The sequence below is a fragment of the Theobroma umbraticum genome, unplaced genomic scaffold (genome assembly GCF_002168275.2).
Source record: "Theobroma umbraticum cultivar Fairchild unplaced genomic scaffold, ASM216827v3 scaffold_86.0, whole genome shotgun sequence".
In the NCBI taxonomy this organism is placed as follows: Eukaryota; Viridiplantae; Streptophyta; class Magnoliopsida; order Malvales; family Malvaceae; genus Theobroma; species Theobroma umbraticum.
The window spans coordinates 6,007,724-6,028,703 of record NW_018397263.1 but is presented as its reverse complement, the minus strand read 5'-3'; the positions used below and the strand labels follow the sequence as shown (position 1 = coordinate 6,028,703).

Genomic DNA, 20,980 nt, shown 5'->3' with positions numbered 1-20,980 from the left:
TTTATTTTTATAATGTTATTACTTTTATACAAAAATCAAAAACTTTTCAGGTAAGTTTCTAAATTTTTCTTTCTTTTTATTTCATTTGATTAAGTTTGTAGTTATACTTTTCCATTGTAGATTACAATTTACTTGAATATTTACGAGATGGAGTTTAGTTTTTCTTTTTTTTAATTCTTTCACTGTTTTAAAAGGATAAAATGCTTATTGTCATTATTAAAAAAGAAGTTCCACAAAGACTAAGTGTTTAGGTTATTGAAATGTTAGTCACTTATCATATATTTTATGTATTTTTAAGTTGTGTATTGTAGCCTACATTCACACATCTTAAAATAAATTACCACTTAAATAATTATGCAGCTTTTGACCTTTTTTATACACATTGAAGTTAACAAATAACTTCATGATTGCTTATGTTAAGTGGAACACCATATGATTATTGAAATAGATACATTTGAAAAAATATTATTGTACCTATATCACATGAGTGCATCGCATGAGCATATTCTAATGAAATAAAAGGTAATCTTAAAAATAATTAAATAAAAAAATTAACAGAAGTTGCAATTTTTTTATTTGAAATTTGTTTTAATAATTAACAACATTACGTTTTCAAGGGGAAATTATATTTTCTTAAAAGGGTAAAAGGGTATTTTTAAATTAATGAGGCTAAGAAGTGTACTTCTGTCAAATTTAGAAGGGTAAAAGAATTTTTTTTTTTTAAACTAAGATGTTTAGTGTATTTTCAACCAAATATCAAGGAGATTTTTGTATTTTTCCCTATTTGAGAAGAAATTATATTGCCTAATTGATTGGTTGCCGATGTAAAGGAAAAAAGAAGATGTGGTTGGCCCAAACCCAAAAAAGAAAACGGGGAAAAAATGGAAGATGCGGTTGGCCCAAACCCAACAAAGGAAACTGGGAAAATTAAAATTAGAATGTTGAGAGTGGGATTTGAACCCACGCCCTTTCGGACCAGAACCTTAATCTGGCGCCTTAGACCAACTCGGCCATCTCAACGTTCGACAGTTGGGTGGCCACGTATACCCTTTATAGAAACAAAAGATGATTATTTGAATGCTTAAAATACCTGATTTTTGACTATTTTTACATAAATTTTGTTTCCTAGATTTCAAGCTGAGTGGTTAACTATATAATCCTCGGAAGTTGGCACATACATGCGAAATAGCTCTCAGCCCAAGCCAACAGCCGCTGACGTTTACCTTACACTGAAAAATACTTAATACCACACACCTCCCTAACGTTGCGCCCCCGGGGTTTACTATAAGTTTATGTCCATTACATCTTAATTTAGAAAATTGAAGCTTTACATAATATAACAATACTTCCCAGAATATAACGATAAAATGATTTCAAATCCAATTTCCCTTATGCAAAGCTTATAGTGTCAAAAATTACCGTTCCCCATTCTGAACAATGATAAGATCATAAATGTAATAAACAACATATGTATATAGTTGATCACCATGTCATGTGCCACCCTTTATTACCTTTCTATCTGCACACCTTTGTTTTTTCCCATCACTACTTACTTATTGCCAATTGGACAGTCACCATCCTTGAATTTTATTTCAAAATCTAAATCCGAGTACATCCAAAAATGTATTCAGTCTGGCAACAGGTGACCAGAATGCATATTACCCCAGAACTATAAATTTATTCAATTATTTATAAACTATAGAATAATATAAGATAAGATGGTAAACATCTCACAAATACAGTATCTATAGCAACCAGAAAGAAATAAGCCAAAAATACTAGTTGCATACAGGAAAGAATCAATCAATAATCAAAAATCCAAAATGGTGTCTCTCCCAGAAAGTCTATCTGAATTCTCAACAGCAATGATTTTTCACTCCAGCCCTACCCCTTGCTTTCCCTGAAACAACAAACAATGCAGTGGAAAGCTTCAAGCCATCCAACCAAATGTCACTTTCATCTCTCTGATAGATTCATTAAACCAATCCAGAAAAAAAAAAGAAAGAAAGAAAAAGAAAATGCAGAAACTCAGATCTCAAACAAGAATACTGCATAGCTAACGCTGATCAACGCTTAATCACAGCAACCTATGGACTATGGTTAAGCAGTAGGTGGGGGTGGGGGTGGAACTGTTGTTGGAGTTTGAGATGGACTGCTGTTGCCACCACCACCACCACCATTGTTTTCCCATGGTCTCACAGTGAATAACACCACAAACAAGATGATCACCAGCAATAGTATGATAGCATAACAAGTCCATTTCCGGGTATTCTTCTGGTAATTCCTTGCTGTTTGCAACCGCTCAGCTCCACCTCGCACAAATGAATTAGCTCTGTTCACCTGGCTCTCAATATCATCCAATTGCTCACCTTGAGCTTCAACCAGGACTGCCATGTCCAAGAAAACTTGGTGCAACTCCTTGAGGTTCTTCTCCAAGTCCTTAACAGCATCATGCCTTTCTTGAATCTCATTGATGGTGTCCAAAATTCTTCCCCTCCCTTGTTCTTGAATGGCTTTTTGCAAAAAAGTTTCACTCTCACCTGCAGCATATTCAAACAAGTTCCCAAAATCAGTGGTGGGTCTTTTACATCTTTGTCCCATATGTTTTCATATTTCTCTTGCACTAGAAATGCAGTGTAGCTTTATGAAACACACCATACCTCAGTTTTTATTCCATAATAATACTAACAACCCTAGAACAAAATTATTACTAGAATAAGAATTTACCAAAAGCTTCATTTGTCCAACGCTTTATAATTACGGTTTGCATGTTTCCATTGTTAATTAAACCAAAATTACCTATCTCTATGTATACAAAGTTTCAGGATTACTTCTCTAAAATACCCAATAAATTTCCACTAGTAACTGATAATACACCCAAATTTGCCATATAACTATTTCACTAATAATCACACCTCGCTAAATTAACCAAATAACTTTCAAGAAATCTCCTAACAGCTAAAAGCTTGAAATTTTCCGGCTCGATTCTTGAAAAGAACATAATCAACTATAGGAAATTGAAAAACAAAAAGAGAAAGTTACATCCTTTTACAAAGCTCGAATTGAATATTGGACTTTCATATGTACCAAAGAGTTCCATAAACAAAAAGAAGCAAACAAGTAAACTGACCTGTTGAAATCAAAAGATCAATAGTCCTCTCATCTGGGTTCTCTCCAGTAACCGTAAAATACCTTCTCTGAACAGTTTCTCTATACTCAGACGAGATCTTTTCTCTCAACCCATTAAAACTCTCCATGGAATCCTTCAACTTCTTTCTCAACCCGTTCACAACCGACGTCCTGGTCCGGTCCGAAGAAGACCCCGGTCCACACCCAGGCAAGCTCCTGTTCGCCGCGTTGGACCGGTCAAGCGCCTCCAGCCTAACCTTAATAAGCTTGGCCTTTTTCAAAGCCATGGCTACATCAGCATCCATCTTTGCTCTTAATTCTTTCACGGTTTTCGCGTTGTGTAACGTCTTGCTCTGCTCGTGAGACGACGAGAGATTGTCGTTCAGCCTCTCCAGTTCTTTGAGCTCGTCTTTGATCGACTCGACATCCTCGAAGAACTTGTCGAGGTTGACACCGCCGGAGGTGGAGGAGGATTGCGTCATCTGGATAACGTGGTGTCAGGGGAAGCTTCTTCGCTTCGGAAGCGAGAGAAAGAGCCTGAAAAATGATCGTTCATTTGGTTGTTCTTCGTATTAAAAACTCTTCAGGGCGTTAAAAACGTTGGTTGGATCAGAAGGAAATGGGATTAATATTGGGTGCAGGTGTTCGGGTACTAAGTCATAAAGAACCTATTTCTTGATCAAAAAAAAAAAAAAAGGGAAAGAAAGGCCTTTTTTAGGAGAATTCGAGGACTGGGTATTGGAGATGGAAGGAGAAGAAGTGGGGCTAAATGGTGGAAAGGAGAGGTTTTTGAGGTGGGCTTGGGGGTGGGAAGGAGGAGGCTGCCAAGGAAGGTGGGATTTGGTTCAAGAAGGTCTCAAGTTTCAACCAAGAGGATTGGAGAAGTCAAATGGGGAAGGAGGACATGAAAAAGACATGCATTCTTTGTGTAATTGTTAGTTGGTTTTAATGGAAACAAGTAGAGAATTGAAGGAGAGGAAACATCTTGGAAGGTGGGAGGGGTGAAGAGGAGAAAGGGTCAAGAGCCGAGCAACGTTGTTTCTTTTGTTTGAGTAAATTGGAATGTTCTTTCAAAGCGGAAAAATAGTTGTGGGGAAAACGCGTGGGGGGGGGGGGGGGAAGATTTCGGATAATTGATTGATTAGTAGTAACATGTCTAGCCTAATCACTGCATTTCCTTTGATCTTTCTCGCTTGGTTTTGGAATGACTTTGGTGTTACTGTTGAAGACAAAAAAAAAAAAAACAAAGAAAGGCATGGGGGTGCCTCCAAAAGTAGTTTAACAAGCAAAGAAGAGAAGAGAAGACTTGGTCACAACACTGATTCGGAGCTACCTTTCTCTCTCTTTCTCCATTTCAGCTGTTTCCCTTTTTATTTAGGTTTTGGGTGGGAAGCCGAGCTTTGAGTGATGATGGATTTACTTCCAGAGCTTTTGAAGAAAAGGGTCATTTCATTGTCAATTGGTTGGAGTGGTCGGTTAGATGCTAGGAGACATCTAAGACTTGGCCAAACGTTAGAACCAAGTAATGATGTGTGTGTTAAATTGAGAGTCATGAAAACTAGGTTTACACAGTTACTCATCTTTTTTTATCAAGGTGTCCACAACAAGTAGATTCATGTGAGATTTTATGTATATATTGAAATATTCTTTCCTTATCTTATAAATTTTATAAAAATATTTTAATTTTAAATTCAAATTTTGATATCAAATAAGCTAAATAAAATTTACCTTTGTGTGCATATGGGATACTACAAGAAAAAAAAATCTCTCTTACAAGAAATAGGCATAATTTTTAATTTTTAATTTTTAATTTTTTAAAAAAAATCAAATAAATCGATATAGATAATAATGTATTATTTTTATATGATATAATGACATGATTATGTGATATTTTTATCTTTTATTTGAATATCAAATATAAAATAATAAATAATATTTTTGTTAATGATAATTAATTAATTATTAATTATAAAAGTTTATAATTCAATTCAAAATAAAAATATATAAACTTGATTAAACATATATTTTGATGATGCTATGTTTGAATGGGATAAATACAAGCATAAAAATGTAATTTTCTTGTTTTATTCGGATGTCGCAATAATTTCTTATCTAAGTATGAAGAGCCCAATGGTTTGAAATGCTTCGTATCGCTTGCTTGTTACTTTTCTCCGGCTCGTACATACACTCGACTCGATGGTAAAAAAAAAAAGTGTAGGGATAGGCATTAATTATATATACATCATGTGATGTAATAAATAACACACATGCAGAGAAACATGTGCAAATAAATTACTGCATTTAAGGTGGTAGATAAGAGACACGCAACGCAGCCGTTTCGTGGTATGGTGCATGCAACTTTATTTTGGGTCATTCCCAAATTTCTTTTCGTTTCGTCTATATGCATGTTGGTCACAGGTCCTTGCTGGAGCCTTGTGATTATGGCTGCCTTAACGGAAATTTCTGATGCTAACAAGCAGAGGGGGAGATAGAATTTCAGATTTAAAAAGAAAAAAAATAAAAAATTTAATATTTAAAAAAATAATAAAAATTTGTAAAGTTTTGAAACCTTGACGAGACAGGAACCCCTACCAACCCCTCCCCTCCGCCTTGCTAGCAAGGGAACGTACGCTTTTCTTTCCCTTTCGGCTGCTTTCTTCAACTTGTCAATTAACCTGATGGTGTCATATAATAAATACTATTAAAATAGAAGCTTTAGGACATGGATTTGTTGAGATTAGCATGTGTATAGCTATGGATTTGTTTTGGTTAACCTTATCCTTGGAATGCAACTATTTTGGTCTTGTCTGGCTGCTAGCATTGACTTGGACCTTGATGGCATTAAATTTTAAGCAGCATGACATCTTCAATCTCCATCTTCCATGCATGCAAAATGGCCAAGGTAAAGCACCATGATGAATGAGTCTTTGAAAAGAAAAAATCATCCATAAACTATTTCAAATGGGAAAAAACAATTCACATCCAAAGTCAAAAGCCAAAAAAGGTTATGCAAAATTCTATCATCCTAAACCATTCAGAACAACATTTTGAACTGTTATTGTATAAAATGTAATTGATTTTCCTCATTCAAAAATTCTGGGTCCATTTACATCAAGTACTAACAAAATAAATTCATTTTGTTTTTTGTTTCCCTCATTATTTCTGGAAACCAAAAAGAATGTTTCATCTCCTACCTTCGCTGAGCTTTTCTCAATTCCTATTTTACCAAGAATTATACATTTTAGGCACCATAATTTACATGTGAAAAGTTACAATAATAACTACAACCAACCAAGATTTCGTCGCTAACTGTGCAGAAAACCAGTGAACATGAGCCGATATTTCAAGTGGATTGGATCACAGTAAGATAATAGGGATATCCTTGGCACACTCCTGAAGACTTGTTCGCTTCTCCTTGATTTCCTTCCTCACTATTAGGCATAAGATTCCAATTCAAAACATAGTTTGACAAATCATATATTCCAGGAGCAAAAACACTAATCTGAAGAGGAATTTCAGCTGTCGACCGAGGTTGAAGTTCGAGTTTAGTAGAGCTTGACCCTGACCAAATGAACTGAGAGACACTTTCCAGGGACACAGACTTAGTAAAACGTGTTGCAAGAACATCAGATGTGATGACTTTCATATCATTCACTACTGACATATCACACCATCCTGCTTGGTTTTCCGGGGGGGAACCTGGCTGAGGTGCAGAAGCATCACTTGATTGGATGCCGCTACTAGGGGAATCAAAGGTGCTGATATGGACAGATGCAACAGCATCAGATGAGTTGGTTATCGCCATCCTCAAATTTACTTCACATAGAGAAGCAGAGAAGTTATGTTGTACAGTCTGAGGCCCATCCACTAGCCATGATATTGAACTCATGCTTGAAAGACTAACATAAAAAACAAGTACATCGAAACAAAGAGAATCATCAGAAGAAAGTTGTATCTACTAAGTTATCACTAAAAATTATTGCTGTTGCATGAATCTCACCTGCAATGACAAGCATGATGTGAAATGAGAAGTGGTGTATTAGGAGCACCAGAATCTATATCACCCTTTAGCAGTTGAGAGATGAAAACAAAATCAACTTTATATTCATTACCCTGGTCCATGAAAAATATAAAAGCCAAAAGTATCAGCAGGCTAGTAAAGATCCAAAGAATCAACAAAAAGTTGCTCCAATTTTTTCTAGTTATCCCAAAAAAAGGCAACATCATTATCGTCATCAACTAAAAAAGCAAGAGGGTCGAGAATGAAATGGTGATATAGATACGAGACAACATAACCTGATGAAATTTGGACTATAATGGTTCTGATGATGTATAATAATCAACATAAGGATAGAAATTCCAATTGATTGTTATACGAATGGCATGATAAGACCAAGAAGGTTAACAACCTGAAGTGGCATTTCCTGGTGCAATCTTTCACTATTGTGGAAATCAGCCAAAGGTGAACTATGCACATCAAAGAGGGCTTCACTATTACCCTGAGGACCCAATCTTACATCACTTTGAAGGAGCAGGGAAGGAGAAGGAATGCTATCTTCGGAAGTTGATGACTTCCTGCGATCCTGGAGGGAAAATTAAATTAGATTAAAATTTACAGTCAACTGGTGAAGCTGAAAGAAACAAAAAAAAGTTATCTGGCAATACAAGAATTCATGATGACAAACACACCTTTAACATGTGGCCAATAGCATACTACTAACACTAAAAGGAAATAAGGTTGATAGACTAATACAAGGTAGATTTGCAGCTTATGTGCAAATCTACAATCTCAAGGTTAGAGCACGTTACTCCAGTCTGGATCACAACCCAACCCCAGGTTTAACCGTTGCATGATCTTTTCACCATATGTTATGTTCTATCAATGTGCACTAAATTTTGCTCAGGTCCAAAGGTACAGCATCACAATTTAAAGTTATTATCGTCTCTCGTAGATTGCAGTCCATTTGATCAAACACCCCCACCCCCCACTCCTAGGCCAAAGCCCAAGAAAACAAACAGACAAAAGTCACCTAACATTAGCTAGCACAAGTAATTATCCCAGTAGTAATATAATTTTAATGATCAAAGTAATGAAGGCACAAAACAGTTCTCCTTCCACTTGATAAGTACACAGAAAATATTTTACCACTTAATTAATCCAAGGTTCAGGTTCTTGTATGGTTATACCAACCTTAAGCTTGAAGAAACATGACAGTGCCTGACCAGCAAATAAAGATTGTGAAGGTAAGATGCTATCAACAGGTTGAAGCAATGAGATTTCCCACTGCTTCCCAACAGAAGACAACTGATGAACCCGGAAACATTCAGAACTGGTCTTGTTAACAACATCCATGCGCAAGAGGAACTCTTGCAATCTTGATGGACAAGGACTAAGTTCAAATGATACATCCAACGATGGTAAAACCTAAAAAAGTTGAAGAGAATATATTAGAATTGGCTACACAGCCAATTACTACATATAGAGGCAAAACAACATATGATAACAAAGTATCACCCATATGACCACTGGAATAACAGTTAAAAGGCAGAAAGGGGGGCAAAGAATCCACCAAGAACCAACCTAGAAAAAAGATACTTGGATAAAATGAAATGGATTAATTGCTTTAAACAATTTTGGTAAATGCAAATACTTTTCTAACGAAATTTGCCTTACTTCCATCAGCTGATATACATGTCATTTCAATATGATACTTTAAATTTCTACTTTAAGAATTTGAATTTATGTTAATAACAAGTCATGGGTGGTTATGAGCTCACTATCAGGTAAATATCTGATGAGAAAATTTAAATGCATGAAATTAGCACTCAATTTCCATATAATTTCCACTCAACTAAACTTCAAAGGATATTTTCTAGTAATTTGCTGCAACCTATATCTCCCCCATCCCATTTTCCTTTTTGATTTTCAATTCTTTGTATCAATATCACAAGAGAAGGCTCAATAAATACTCACATAAAAACAATCCATATTTTAAGCTACCATTGGGAATATATAGAGCAAAAGGCAAGGGCAAAGAATCAAACCATGAACCCTCAACCTTTTCCTATTCAAGAACATACCTGCAAATTATAATGCATGCGTAGTGTGCGATATTTCATGATGTTTGATACATCTTCCATTTCGTAATATATTGTAACACACAAAGAAATATTTCCAGGAACAGCAGCACGAAACCAAAGAGGCCAGGATAATGATGTTTCCTCCTGCACTGATATGTCCTGAAGCATAGACCAATGTAAAGTTTATGAAAGAAAAAGGATGGCGTGACACCAACTTGATCAAAATTGTCAATGAAGCATGCACACGGAAACATTCCAGACTAACCTCAGGAAAGAGAAACACATTCTGCAGCACTTTATTAATGTTACTAAGCCCACCACTTTGAACAACATTTGTCTTCTTTCCTAAGCAAGCAGGAAATTCAACATTCAACTCCCTCTGATTCCCAGCATTTAGAAATCTTGGATTGTTAATCTTCATCTTCAGGTTCTGTCAAAACATTGTCATAACCCGCATTATAGAACCCATAACCATTTCTTATTCCATTAATAAAAATGTCACACAGCCCAAGCATGAAAGTACATATATGAGGGGGGAAAAAGACCATAGATATCAATCCCTGCCAAGCTCAAGTTTCACTTGACACAGGACCGACCAAAGCCCAGCCAATCTGATTAAGCCCACATGTTTTTGACAAAACCTGGTAAAGACCCTGACAGTCAAACCAGTTTTCACCTATGTGTAAAATTATTTGTAACGTTGAAGCAACATAGATGACACTGGGACATTGGTCTTTACAAACTAAGCCAAGCATTAGGGACTGTTACCAGCAAAAGCATTTCATAGATTAACATATATTCCTGTGTTTTATATATGAAAGCAGTAGATAACCAAATAATTTAACTGTGGTTCAACCATTGACCGATGGCGAGACCAAGGACTTGTCTTCATCAACTTGATGTCCAGGCTGGATTTCATTACCATACTAAAACACAACCCATGCTGGATACCAGATCAAGATGCTGTATTCATCAATATGACAAGTCTTTTAGCTCATGCAGCAGCACCAAACATAATAAGAGCTCTAAAGTTCTAAAGAAGGGGCTCTACGCCAACCTAGAATAAGCTTCAGAGGAATCAAGAGGAAAATTACTTCAACTTAAATGGAAGCAACCCATACGGAGTTGTATTAGCCACTAATGAGATAAATATGCAAACAAATTGTTATTCACTAGCCCAGCGCAGACCCACTATGTGGGTGGATACGATAAAAAACAAATAATTTAATTAGGTTAATTCTAAAAAGTTGTGAGAGAAAATAAAGGGGTGATAGCTTCTTGATATTATACAACACACTATGTTATTTGATAATAGAGGGAGAGAAGAAAAAGGTTTTGGGTTAAGTATAACAACATAGATTTCTCCTTTCAATGAGACAGATTTGGTTGACACTAACTAAAGTCAACAGCAACATAGTAAAAGATTATAACACTAGAATGGGTAAAGAAAACCATACCTTAACAGGAAATTTTGATCGGTTACTTAATTCCAACACAAGATGCCGTAAGTCTCCCACATATGTTTTTTCTGGTAAAGAATGGATTATACCCTCAAGCTTGGGTAGACTCTAGACATTCATGAAATAGTAGTGTTAAATAAATGCAGGTTAAATTCCACAAGGGCGAGAGAAAGAAATCACAATAAAAGCAGGTTCAGAGGAAACAGGAAGCACCTTAATCACTATAAACTTCAAATAGTTGTCAGGAGAATACTTAGCTTTCCTTCTTCCCTTTGCAACATTTTTGTTCAGAGGGTTAGATTCAAAATTATGAAAACCTACCACTGAACTTGATAATTTCCATTTAACACCAACAATTTTCAGAATGCCTTCCACTCTTGGAGTTACTGTTAGTTGCACCTGAAAAATAAGATATATCAGATAAAAAATTCAGAAAATTATAGTAACTAAAAAATTGCACTGCATCACAGATAAGAACATTAATTAGGTGATATAACTGTTCTTCCTCGTATTGTTTCAGTATCAAGAATACCAAATTGAACTTTTAGAATCTTCAGAAGGATAATTCTAATAATACGTGACAATTCAGACCAGCACTCCATCTATAATTTATTTAACTATTCCTGTAACATACGCACCAAGGTTGTTTCACCCCCTTCTAATGACAAGTCAACCTCAGACAAAATCAAAGATGAGTCAATATCCCTGCAGTCATCATGCAAACACCTAAATCAGCAATTGTATATGGTAAGGCAATAACATTTTGGAACCTTATGACGTGAAGAAGATTGCAAAGATATACATGCATGCATAACATTCACAATATAATATATATATATATATATATATGTTTTACACAACAGACATACCTAGTGGAGGTTGATGTTTTATTTTGATCATTCTGGAGCTCAATATTTGAACCATTTCCATCTGTGTCACAATTGATGATTGATAAACCAATTTTAACCGATATTATACATAAGGTCAGGAAAGGAACAAAGACCGAAGGAAAAAGTGAAAGATTATGATAACTTGCCAGAGTTCATTTCTTCAGGATTTGCAGAAAGCTCACATATCAAAGAAACACTTAAGATGGTGATAGAGATTTCCAGAGGGTTTTTAAATTCAACATCCACTTTTATTGCTTCTGCAAACAGATGGAGAAGAATATATAAAAAATGATCAATCAATGTAACAACAAAGTACAAATTTTGTATCTTCTCTTTGTTATATACTAAATGGCCATTTTACATTTCTAATACTTAAATTTTCAGATTTCAATTGAGTAGAAGTTGAATCCAAAATTCCTTCCCAGCAATGTGAAAGCCTTGATGCTATGCTAGGAAAGCATTAGTATAGGACATCTAATTGGATTATAAATCCTTAAAATTCTCATTCACTGCCTGTAGCATTATTGCCAACACAAAGTGTGGATGTTTGTGAAGACTATATGAATCAATTTCATGCATTCTACTTTAAATTCATAATATCATGTCATACTCCAAAGATTGAAAAGATTTCTAAAGATCCCTATCACCAAATCTCATATAAAAGAATCCCTTTTCATGGCCATAAGAAAGTGTAGGACATGGCAGATGATTCTCCTCGCGTAAAGTGAGCACAAAAACACTGTAAACATTACAAAGTAACCCACCTTATGTAACTGACGCCCAAATTACCACAAAAAATAAGCCTTGCATACATGTTTTGTATCATAATGATTGGCTATAGACAAGTTAAATAACAACCATAACCAGACAACAAAGCAAGAGATCAACAATGCAGCTAAGTATGGCAGCAAGAAATCAAAAATTGGCTGTTATTCTCTGTCCCCAATCACAGTAAACTACTAACCGATCAGTTCCCCAAGCTGAGGCTACCAGGGCCCCACCTAGTTACGAAAGTAGCATAACCATTTCCACGACGTCATAGAATAAGAGAAGACAAAATTCAGCAGAAACCATATTTCCGTAAGTTGACAACCTTCACCAATTATGTTCCTCGCCAAATCACACAAAGCATGTATGCTTATCCCCTTTCACTTTGAAAACCTCTCACCCATTTGTCACCACCATGTCTTAGAGCTTTAGCTTGCTTATTAATTACATCAGTACACCTTTTCTATCTATTTTATGCCAAGGGAACCAGGGACCCTTCGAAGGTTGAGTTCAAAATTTGTGTTCTTCTATTTGAAATTGATAAAAACAATACACATCCAATAGACCTCATTCACCTTTTATATTATTGGAAAGTTTTGACATTTATTTTGGAAAATAAGTCACTGTAGAATGAAACAAAAAAAATGTCATCACAGTATACATTGAAGAATAATGCACAAAGTAACGGGTAAAATTGTCTTTTACTTCAATGATTCAAATAGAGTCAGTAAATTAGTGTCTTGCATAGCATAATTTCTAGATCTGCTAGAAAGAAATTTGAGGTTTTGAGTTTAATTCTAATCATTGGAGTGAACTTAGGGTTGGGGGGTGCCTCATGCCATGGAAAGTATCCAATTGGGAAAAAATAAAAAATGAAATGAACGGGATCTTCCCAAAGAAACTCCCTCTAGATGTTTGACATAGCACACCAAAGATCAAATTAGGGAAGCAAGTACGCTGAAACTCTGCTAGCTGCAAAGTAGGTGATCTAGATATGTTGCAGTTGACCGATAAATAAAGAAGTACTAGAACTGACAGGATAGAGATGTGGAATAGAATTTGCATAAGGCAATAAGGAATTGGGACACAAGTTTTCGCTGTACATGGTACCAGGCCTTATCTTGGTTCAGGTTTTGGTCTATCCAGTTAAATTAGGAACAATTAACAATGAGGCGGACCTCACTGCTAATATTTATAGAATGCTCTGTTGCTGAAGAAAAAATAGCCAAATGTGAATCAGTCACCAGCTAAAAAACCTTCTAAGTATTTGTCTTGACAGAATTCAAAGTCAGAATGTGAACATTTATTTGTCCTAGGAAACAAAATTAACATTATGTATATACAAACACCTTCATACCTCCTGCCACACAAATATTTGATTCTTTATATTTTTTTGGCACAAGCTTTGATTGTAACTCCAGCCAGTTGGACTTGGCAGTAGACAATGATGGGATCATGTCCTCCTCCAGTGAACGCCATACACTTTCTTTGACACTAGCCTGGAAGAAAACAACTATGATGACATCCACAAATCATCTAAATTCATTAAGCATATCAATGAATCACAGCAAAACATATCTGGTTAACGTTTAAAATTGACTTCAGCAATTCCATGCACAAATATCACAATCATGAATAATAACTAAATTTAAAATTAAAGAAGTCCCAACAAGAAATGCTTCAGAAATCACATCCTGGTAATTTTTAGTATTTTATTATATACATCGATAGATCCAATTTACTCTGTTTATATGAGAATATAGCTCAAAACATGATCCACAATCCAACATCAACCTTATCACCTTATAAAAGAAAAGCACACACGCACAAAATAAACAATCAATATAGTAACAGTCACAGAAGAACAAAGGGGAAAAATCAAGAGCTAGAAGGAAGCATCTTCAAGAACATTAAACAAAAAAGTTATAACTCCAGATAACAAGCAATAACAATTCAACTTACAGCTGCAGCAGAAGCATAAGTTCGATGATCTTCAAAAATGACCTTAAGTGATGAGATGTTGATAGCAGGCAACTGAAGTTTCAATACCTCAAATGTCTTCCCCGTTTTCTATATCATCCAAAAAAAGGTAATTAGACAACCCTGTTAAACTTGCACATGACAAACTAATTAGACAACTCACTTTTCAAAACATAAAATAAACTGTGTGATCAAAAAAGCTCCAATTTTACTTCGCTTTCCTTTGTCTACCAAGCATGAAGGAAATTATATTAGCACTTGTGATCAACCTGAACAATTTGAAGAAAATCTCTCAGAAACAGCTCCTGTGTGGTCTTTGATTGATGACTGCAGGCCAAGAGCTCCAACATATGAGTGACAGCAACATCATACATGCCAAGAAAAGCATACCACCTGTATCAAGCAAGTTTGATCAGCAACAGTGCAATTGTAAAATTCATATAGGATCCAGCTGCACTGTTTATGTAACTTACTGTCCAATGTGGAAATGAACATGATCTTTGATAAGGCTCCATGTGGTTCCTTTATAAACAGAAACAGCGCTTCTATATGTGCGAATTGCGTGCTTAATCTGAAGATGGAAACATTGTAAAATATTAGAAGAGGATGAATTTGGTACACTATCGCAATACTTAAGGGATTTAGATACCTGATCACATTTTTTATAATGATCACCAGAGAGAACAAGATGAAAGCCATATTTATGCAGCATTGGTGGTTTTGACAACAAGTAGCAAAAAGATGCTTGCTCAAGCATCACAGCTGAATGCAAAGGATCCTGAGGGTGAAAAACCAGAAAGGGTGTGAGTGACAGATAATATGCACTCATCCAAAGCAATTCCCAGCATATAGAAAATTACCTCACTACAAATGCGGAAATAAACAGTGGCAGCTTCTTTAATCTCATCTCTTGTCTTCAGCATCTCTACCCACCAAAGACCACATCTGGTAGCATTTTGTTGACCAGCTGACCCAAGTTTCTTCATGAATTGAATAAAGAAAGGAAAAAGAAAAATCACAACAGAAGACATTAAAACTCAACTGGAATTTGCTATATATAATAAATCACTTCATATCAGCCATTCCTAGTTGTCATCAAAACCAACCCTAATTACTTACACAAACCAAAATAAGAATTACAGCTCCATTCTAGCAAAAAAATCACCAAAACATCCCCAATACTTTAACAACTTTGTCCTATGTCATTAACATGATAACTTCTTCATACTCAGCAGACACATACCTTGCATTCAAGGTTCAAGCCTAATTGTTCATCTTAAAAGAATCTTTTGCCCATCATAACTATAACGATTATTGATGTTAAAGATATCTGGGTAATTTGAGGCAGAATTGGATATCTAGAATTAATTAATTTATATTTAGCAGTTCCTAATTTTTCAAATAGATATAAATTAACCTATTTCGTTCTTCAGCTTAAAAATCAATGGAATCCATGATATGGATCATGTTGTAAAAAATAAAGTTTACTTGAAGGAAGCTACTCATAAATTCCAGTAAACCATATTAAATAATTACAAGAAAATAAGAAAGGAGCCAAGAACTGTACATACTAAATAAGTATTAAATGCATTTTCCATGCAGTACTCTGCTTCTTTTCTTGATTGATCAAGCAAGAAATATGTAAGCCCCATCATCTCCTGAAGAAATGAACAAGAAATAATAAGATTGCAAACAGATAGGCTAAACAATAACCTAGAAGCAAGCCCAACAGTATAGAAAGTTTTTATGAGATCTACGTATATGAAATGAACAGAATTTTGTACTTTCCTTTAATTTGAAGACACAAACAATTCACATGAAACACAACCCAAGCCAAGGAAAAGGAAAATCAACTTAAAGTGGAGAATGAACATCAAGAGCAGAAGAAAATGACATATTTTACTTAAAAAAAGGAATACATGAATCAACCTGCACACCAGCATAGCGCTTCCAGGCTTTGTCTAGCTTGTAATCAGTGGAAATTAGGCGATAGTTCGACAGTGCAAGTTCATAGTCTCGTAACATGAATGCATAGTCACCCAAAATTCTAATCTGAGATTCAACTGAACTAAAGGTATACCTATGAACAGTGAAAATAAAAGTAACTTAGGATAACTCAGGAAGAAATGAGAAACAGACTTGAAATTTGATGAATGAACATCTACACTTACACAGGACCATTTGGGGAATCTGATGCATCTTCTTTCCCTTTCCTCCACCATAAGTTTTTAATTTGATTCCTAAAACCTTTCCTTGTAGCAGAAACCTAATTGCAATGAAACACGACAAGAGGAATAAGGACACGGAAGAGTAATTAAGAAATAAAACATAATTAAAAAAAAAACAACAAAAGCATTACATGGGCATCTGGATATCAACAGTAGGAACAAATGTTCGATTTAAATACCTGCTGGTTCAATATACGTATCTTTTGTTCCATGAAAGGAATGATGTGTTTAGACGATAATTCTTGCATGAGATCTTTTATCTGTTCCCAAATTATGCAAACATAAGTAGAATTACAAGCAACATTGTCCAAGAATATCAGATCAAGCTATTGAAAAAGTTACCTCATTAAAGTCATCAATATTGAGGAAACAACCAAGATTTTCAGTAGGTAAAGCATCAGATTTCTGTCAAAAAAGTACATGAATTAAAGCATTAGAATAACTTTATTGAATACTTTTCTGGGTACCTTAAACCAACAGAAGATTCACCTAATATTTTCCTATGAACAAGTAAATAACTGAAAGATAATTATCCTTCAAAGTAGATTAACTTACAAAAGGCGCCCACGGGTTCCCTTGATGATGGTTCTGCCCATCTTGAGAAGAATTAATACAAAGTAATTGACAGTCATTTGGGCCAAATGTACTCTTCATCTGAGTCAAAAGTTTAGTAGCCCTGCAAACATAAAAGAAATCAAGACAACTTTTAAGTTTCAACTGCTGCAGATCTCAGCATGTCTTCACTGTCCTCACATAGCATCTGCTTTAATTAACTGAAATAAAATATTATTATTGAATCTATATCAGGTCTTTAGCTTCCTTTTAGTAATCATATTATCAAAATCAAACCACAATCAAGTAGAACTTACAACAGAAAATCCTGCTTGGCATGAGATGAAAGAGAATTTGGTCAGAAATTTGGCTTCCCCAGCCTAAGCAAAAGCTCAATCTGTTTCATTTTTCATATGATGATGATTTATTTTCCTACAGCTTCTCTGAGGATGTTTTCTACAAAAAAATCATCTATCTTATTCCATGTACTATGGGATTCTTTTATAAACTAGGTTCTTCATACATGATGGGGCATCTCTTTCCAGATTTTGCTATTCAAACTAAGGTTCTCACTTGTTCTCCACTTGTTGTCATTTCTTAATATATACATCAGGTTTGCAATCTAATATATTCAATTAGGTGATGCTTAAATATTCTTGCAAGCCTTACATGCAGCCCTTTACATGTCCAAGTAAGAAAGTAAGGAAAAACAAATATCTGCACATCGCTCCACTAACTTAAAAGATAAAATGAAAAGTTAAACCTAAACAGGCAAGCATGTCCCTCTGAAATTGTAGAGCAGTGTTTAACAGCATGTTGTCATGCTTATTGCACTTAACAATTTCAAACATAGTGAGATAAGATAGGGCGGCATACTTCTCTGAAGCACCATCTTGATTATCATGCACCAGTAAGTAATGCTTCAAAACCTTTGGGTCCATTGCACCGTCATTAAGAAGAGAGGGTAATTTGTTGGTATTAAAAAGGTCTACAAATCTGTTTATGGGTTCCTCATCCTTAGAAGAAACAACCAAAAGGCCTGCAAACCGTTGTGGACATGAAACAATCAACAGCAGAATGCAATATGATGTCTAAAATGAATATTTTAAAGATCCCATAAGCCGAATGAACAAGATTAGCAAAGCTTAATAGCAAAGGGGAAAAAAGAAAGAAAGGTATCTAACTAATTTCAAGTGCTTACATGCTACAGGATGATCAAAAGCTTCATGGTCAGAAAAACACAAGGTACGTACAAGCTCTTTGTTAAAAAACTGAAACCATGATGGTACAATTTCAGATTCAGGCCCTGCATAAAACATTCACATATATAAATCAAAGCAGCTATGTACAGTTAAAAAAAGTAAAAGAAAAAGGGCATGCTAAGAGACCAGAGATCAGACAATCTCAATAGCATGTGAAAAATGAAAAACTAGCCTCAACGAAACAAGATGCTAATAAAAATGACAACAATAAACTGAATAAAATGATACCCACCAAAAAATAAATATAACAATGTACTTACTAGAGAGAAGATCGTTAACTTGAGGTGGGTCTGACAGCATTTCAGAAAAATCTTTCTCTCCTGCCTGGGTAATAACCTGCTTTAGCCTCTCCTTCGCTACCTGTTTGATCAACATTTATTTTGAAAAAGAAACCAACAAGAAGACAAAGAAGAAAATTTATCACATCATTGATATTTCACACACACAATGGAGCTCGAATCAACCAACTTTTATCCCAACTGAACGAAAACCCACCAACTTCCTTCATCTGTTAATTTTGCAATGCATAGTAAATCTCTCCCAATCAGTTCAATTAAATCGCAGATTCCAATAATTAATACTTTATCAAAGCTTACGAATTAATGTCAGGTATATTTAAACAGAAACAGCTCACGGTAGCTTCCAACTCAACTAGTAGCCTACCAGCCCTGTTGATTCCTAATAGCCAAATTTCCATTATTCTCCAATTCGAATTCAATAAAGATTGAATTCAAGTAATCTTCACCTACTCAAAAATTTTTAAAACAATTAAGAAAAATAAAGAATGCGGCTGTATCACACAGCTATAAAACCGGTAATCCCAAGAAAAATAACCTCAAGATTGGGTTGTCGAATATCCGAGGCATAAAACAACCGCAACTTGAACTTCTGCAGCCTGTAAGGTTGATCACTCGCCGTCCGTACAGGCACTGCCACCACAATTTAGATAAGCAATTAATAAAAAAAAAGTAATCACCTCACAATTCAACGTAAATATACAGAAAGCTACGTATAAATGTATGTATAAAAATTCATTGACAGAGTCTGAAATTATCACCGTCGATATTGGTGAAATTGCAGAAAGGGGAGAGCATTTGGATGAAGGAGAGGCCGTTCTTGAGGCAAGATTCTTCCACTAGCGGAGTGCAGAGTACCATAACCACCGGAGTGATCTCCTCCAATAGCATTTTGCCAAGTGCCGTGTTCGCCGGATCCACCATCACTCTCTTTCTCTCTTTCCCTCTCCTCCGATTGTAGGTTGCCCTAATCGGCGACGGGCCGAGAGCTGTTTTTCTACAGCTCCCAGTTGCTTGAATCGGTGAGTTGGCGAGTCGAGTCGCTTTTTCAGAGGCAATAAGATAGGGCGGAGTAGCTGCCTCTTTAGCTTCTTCGATCGGATCTTTTGATTGGTGTTAATGGAGGTTTAAAGTTTTGGCGAGAGAGAATTCAGTGACGTTGGGGAAGGATGTTGTGGGCTTGTGGACCGATTTGGCATTGATAGGTTACGAACCTTTTCATGGACCATGTTAGAGTTATAAGCACCGGCTCAAATGTCGATCCGAACAAAACTTCGCTTTCGTTTCGTAAATTTGAAAAAATATTTCAAAACAAAAATGTAATCTTTTCTCTCGTTTAGAATATAAAATATTTTACAGATATCAATAAAAAATTTTCTTATCAACTTTAATGTCTTTCATCCGAAAAAGACATAAAACGTTTTTCATCTACTTTCTCTCTTTGAGATGATTGCACTTGAAAAATATTACATTCTTCCTTTTATGATATTAATCCCACAAAGTAATAAAATAACATTTTTTTTCATTTCATCTCTTTAATTGTTATTCTTTTTCTTGATAAGGTATCATTAATTATTTTTATTTAATTATTTCATAGAGATTATATTGTTATCATTATTTTTATTGAAATACTAAATTTTTTAAAATAATACAAACTAATTAAGATCAAATAAAAAATTATATAAAATAAGAAATAAGTTTTTCACACATAAAATTTCTCATTTCTTTTAATTTCTAATTTATGATTTATTAACTTCACAAACTAACTACTATAATAATATGATGAGAAATAAATAAAAAAATAAAATTAAATATTAACTATATATAACTGTTTAATATTGAAAAATATATATATTTTGGATGTATTGCATAATTTATGAGTGTTAATATCTTCATGGTGTTATAGAAAAAATTATTGAGAACAAGTCATGATAAAAAATATTTTTATAAGATAATTCAAATAATAAATAATATTTTCAGCAGTTTATACAAATAATAAAAAATATCAGATTTTTAAATAAAATATTTTATATTAAGAGATTTTCCTTTAATAAGTTATTTTACAATTATAATACAGAGCCTCTGTTACTTACTACTTACCATAAATCATTTGAAAAATAATTGTCCCAAATTTTCCAGCCATTCAAGTTCTTTAAAAAATATATATTATAACTGCGATGTAAATTAAACTTAAATTAATGGATTTTTGGAAAATCACTCAAATTAAAAATTTTATCTCCTAAATTATTGAAAAATTTTATATATTTAATTTTTTTAATTAATGGTATTTTTGTGACAGTGCTGTTGTTCACTGTGTTTGCACACGGAAGCAAT

At 34.6% G+C, this 20,980-nt stretch overlaps 2 protein-coding genes and 1 non-coding gene across 4 annotated transcripts; all 3 read right to left on the bottom strand.

Annotated features, from left to right (window-relative positions):
• Nucleotides 1-939: 939 nt before the first annotated feature.
• Nucleotides 940-1,020, bottom strand: TRNAL-AAG (transfer RNA leucine (anticodon AAG)). Its single transcript has one exon. It is a non-coding gene; the product is annotated as a tRNA-Leu (tRNA).
• Nucleotides 1,021-1,658: 638 nt separating this feature from the next.
• On the bottom strand, nucleotides 1,659-4,044 carry LOC110420590 (syntaxin-121-like). The gene is made up of 2 exons (XM_021433958.2): nucleotides 3,131-4,044; nucleotides 1,659-2,540 (listed from the first exon to the last, which is right to left on the bottom strand). Exons 1-2 carry the CDS (start codon nucleotides 3,609-3,611, stop codon nucleotides 2,101-2,103), a joined length of 921 nt encoding a protein of 306 aa, XP_021289633.2. The 5' UTR covers nucleotides 3,612-4,044; the 3' UTR covers nucleotides 1,659-2,100.
• Nucleotides 4,045-6,183: 2,139 nt separating this feature from the next.
• LOC110420198 (Tetratricopeptide repeat (TPR)-like superfamily protein) lies at nucleotides 6,184-19,953 on the bottom strand. 2 transcript variants are annotated; one of them, XM_021433421.2, is made up of 28 exons: nucleotides 19,408-19,951; nucleotides 19,185-19,279; nucleotides 18,611-18,710; nucleotides 18,290-18,394; nucleotides 17,965-18,127; nucleotides 17,092-17,212; nucleotides 16,879-16,941; nucleotides 16,716-16,796; nucleotides 16,480-16,574; nucleotides 16,238-16,388; nucleotides 15,880-15,966; nucleotides 15,169-15,288; nucleotides 14,958-15,086; nucleotides 14,782-14,879; nucleotides 14,578-14,701; nucleotides 14,291-14,398; nucleotides 13,686-13,827; nucleotides 11,707-11,817; nucleotides 11,540-11,600; nucleotides 11,309-11,375; nucleotides 10,884-11,069; nucleotides 10,668-10,778; nucleotides 9,476-9,640; nucleotides 9,211-9,369; nucleotides 8,321-8,554; nucleotides 7,539-7,712; nucleotides 7,130-7,242; nucleotides 6,184-7,028 (listed from the first exon to the last, which is right to left on the bottom strand). In XM_021433421.2, the coding sequence occupies exons 1-28, from the start codon at nucleotides 19,568-19,570 to the stop codon at nucleotides 6,473-6,475; spliced, it is 3,882 nt and encodes a 1,293-aa protein (XP_021289096.1). In that variant the 5' UTR covers nucleotides 19,571-19,951; the 3' UTR covers nucleotides 6,184-6,472. The 2 variants fall into 2 exon arrangements, with proteins under 2 accessions (XP_021289096.1, XP_021289095.1); XM_021433420.2 differs by having other exon boundaries at nucleotides 14,782-15,086; nucleotides 19,408-19,953.
• Between the last annotated feature and the right edge of the window lie 1,027 nt (nucleotides 19,954-20,980).

Coding starts and splice junctions, on each gene's coding strand:
- LOC110420590 (XM_021433958.2), bottom strand. CDS start 3,611: ATGACGCAATCCTCCTCCACCTCCGGCGGTGTCAACCTCGACAAGTTC. Junction 2,541..3,130: donor TGATCTTTTGATTTCAACAG/GTCAGTTTACTT, acceptor AATATGCTGCAG/GTGAGAGTGAAACTTTTTTG.
- LOC110420198 (XM_021433420.2), bottom strand. CDS start 19,570: ATGGTGGATCCGGCGAACACGGCACTTGGCAAAATGCTATTGGAGGAG. Junction 18,395..18,610: donor AGTTAACGATCTTCTCTCTA/GTAAGTACATTG, acceptor TGTTTTATGCAG/GGCCTGAATCTGAAATTGTA. Junction 7,713..8,320: donor CATGTTTCTTCAAGCTTAAG/GTTGGTATAACC, acceptor TTTTCCCTCCAG/GATCGCAGGAAGTCATCAAC.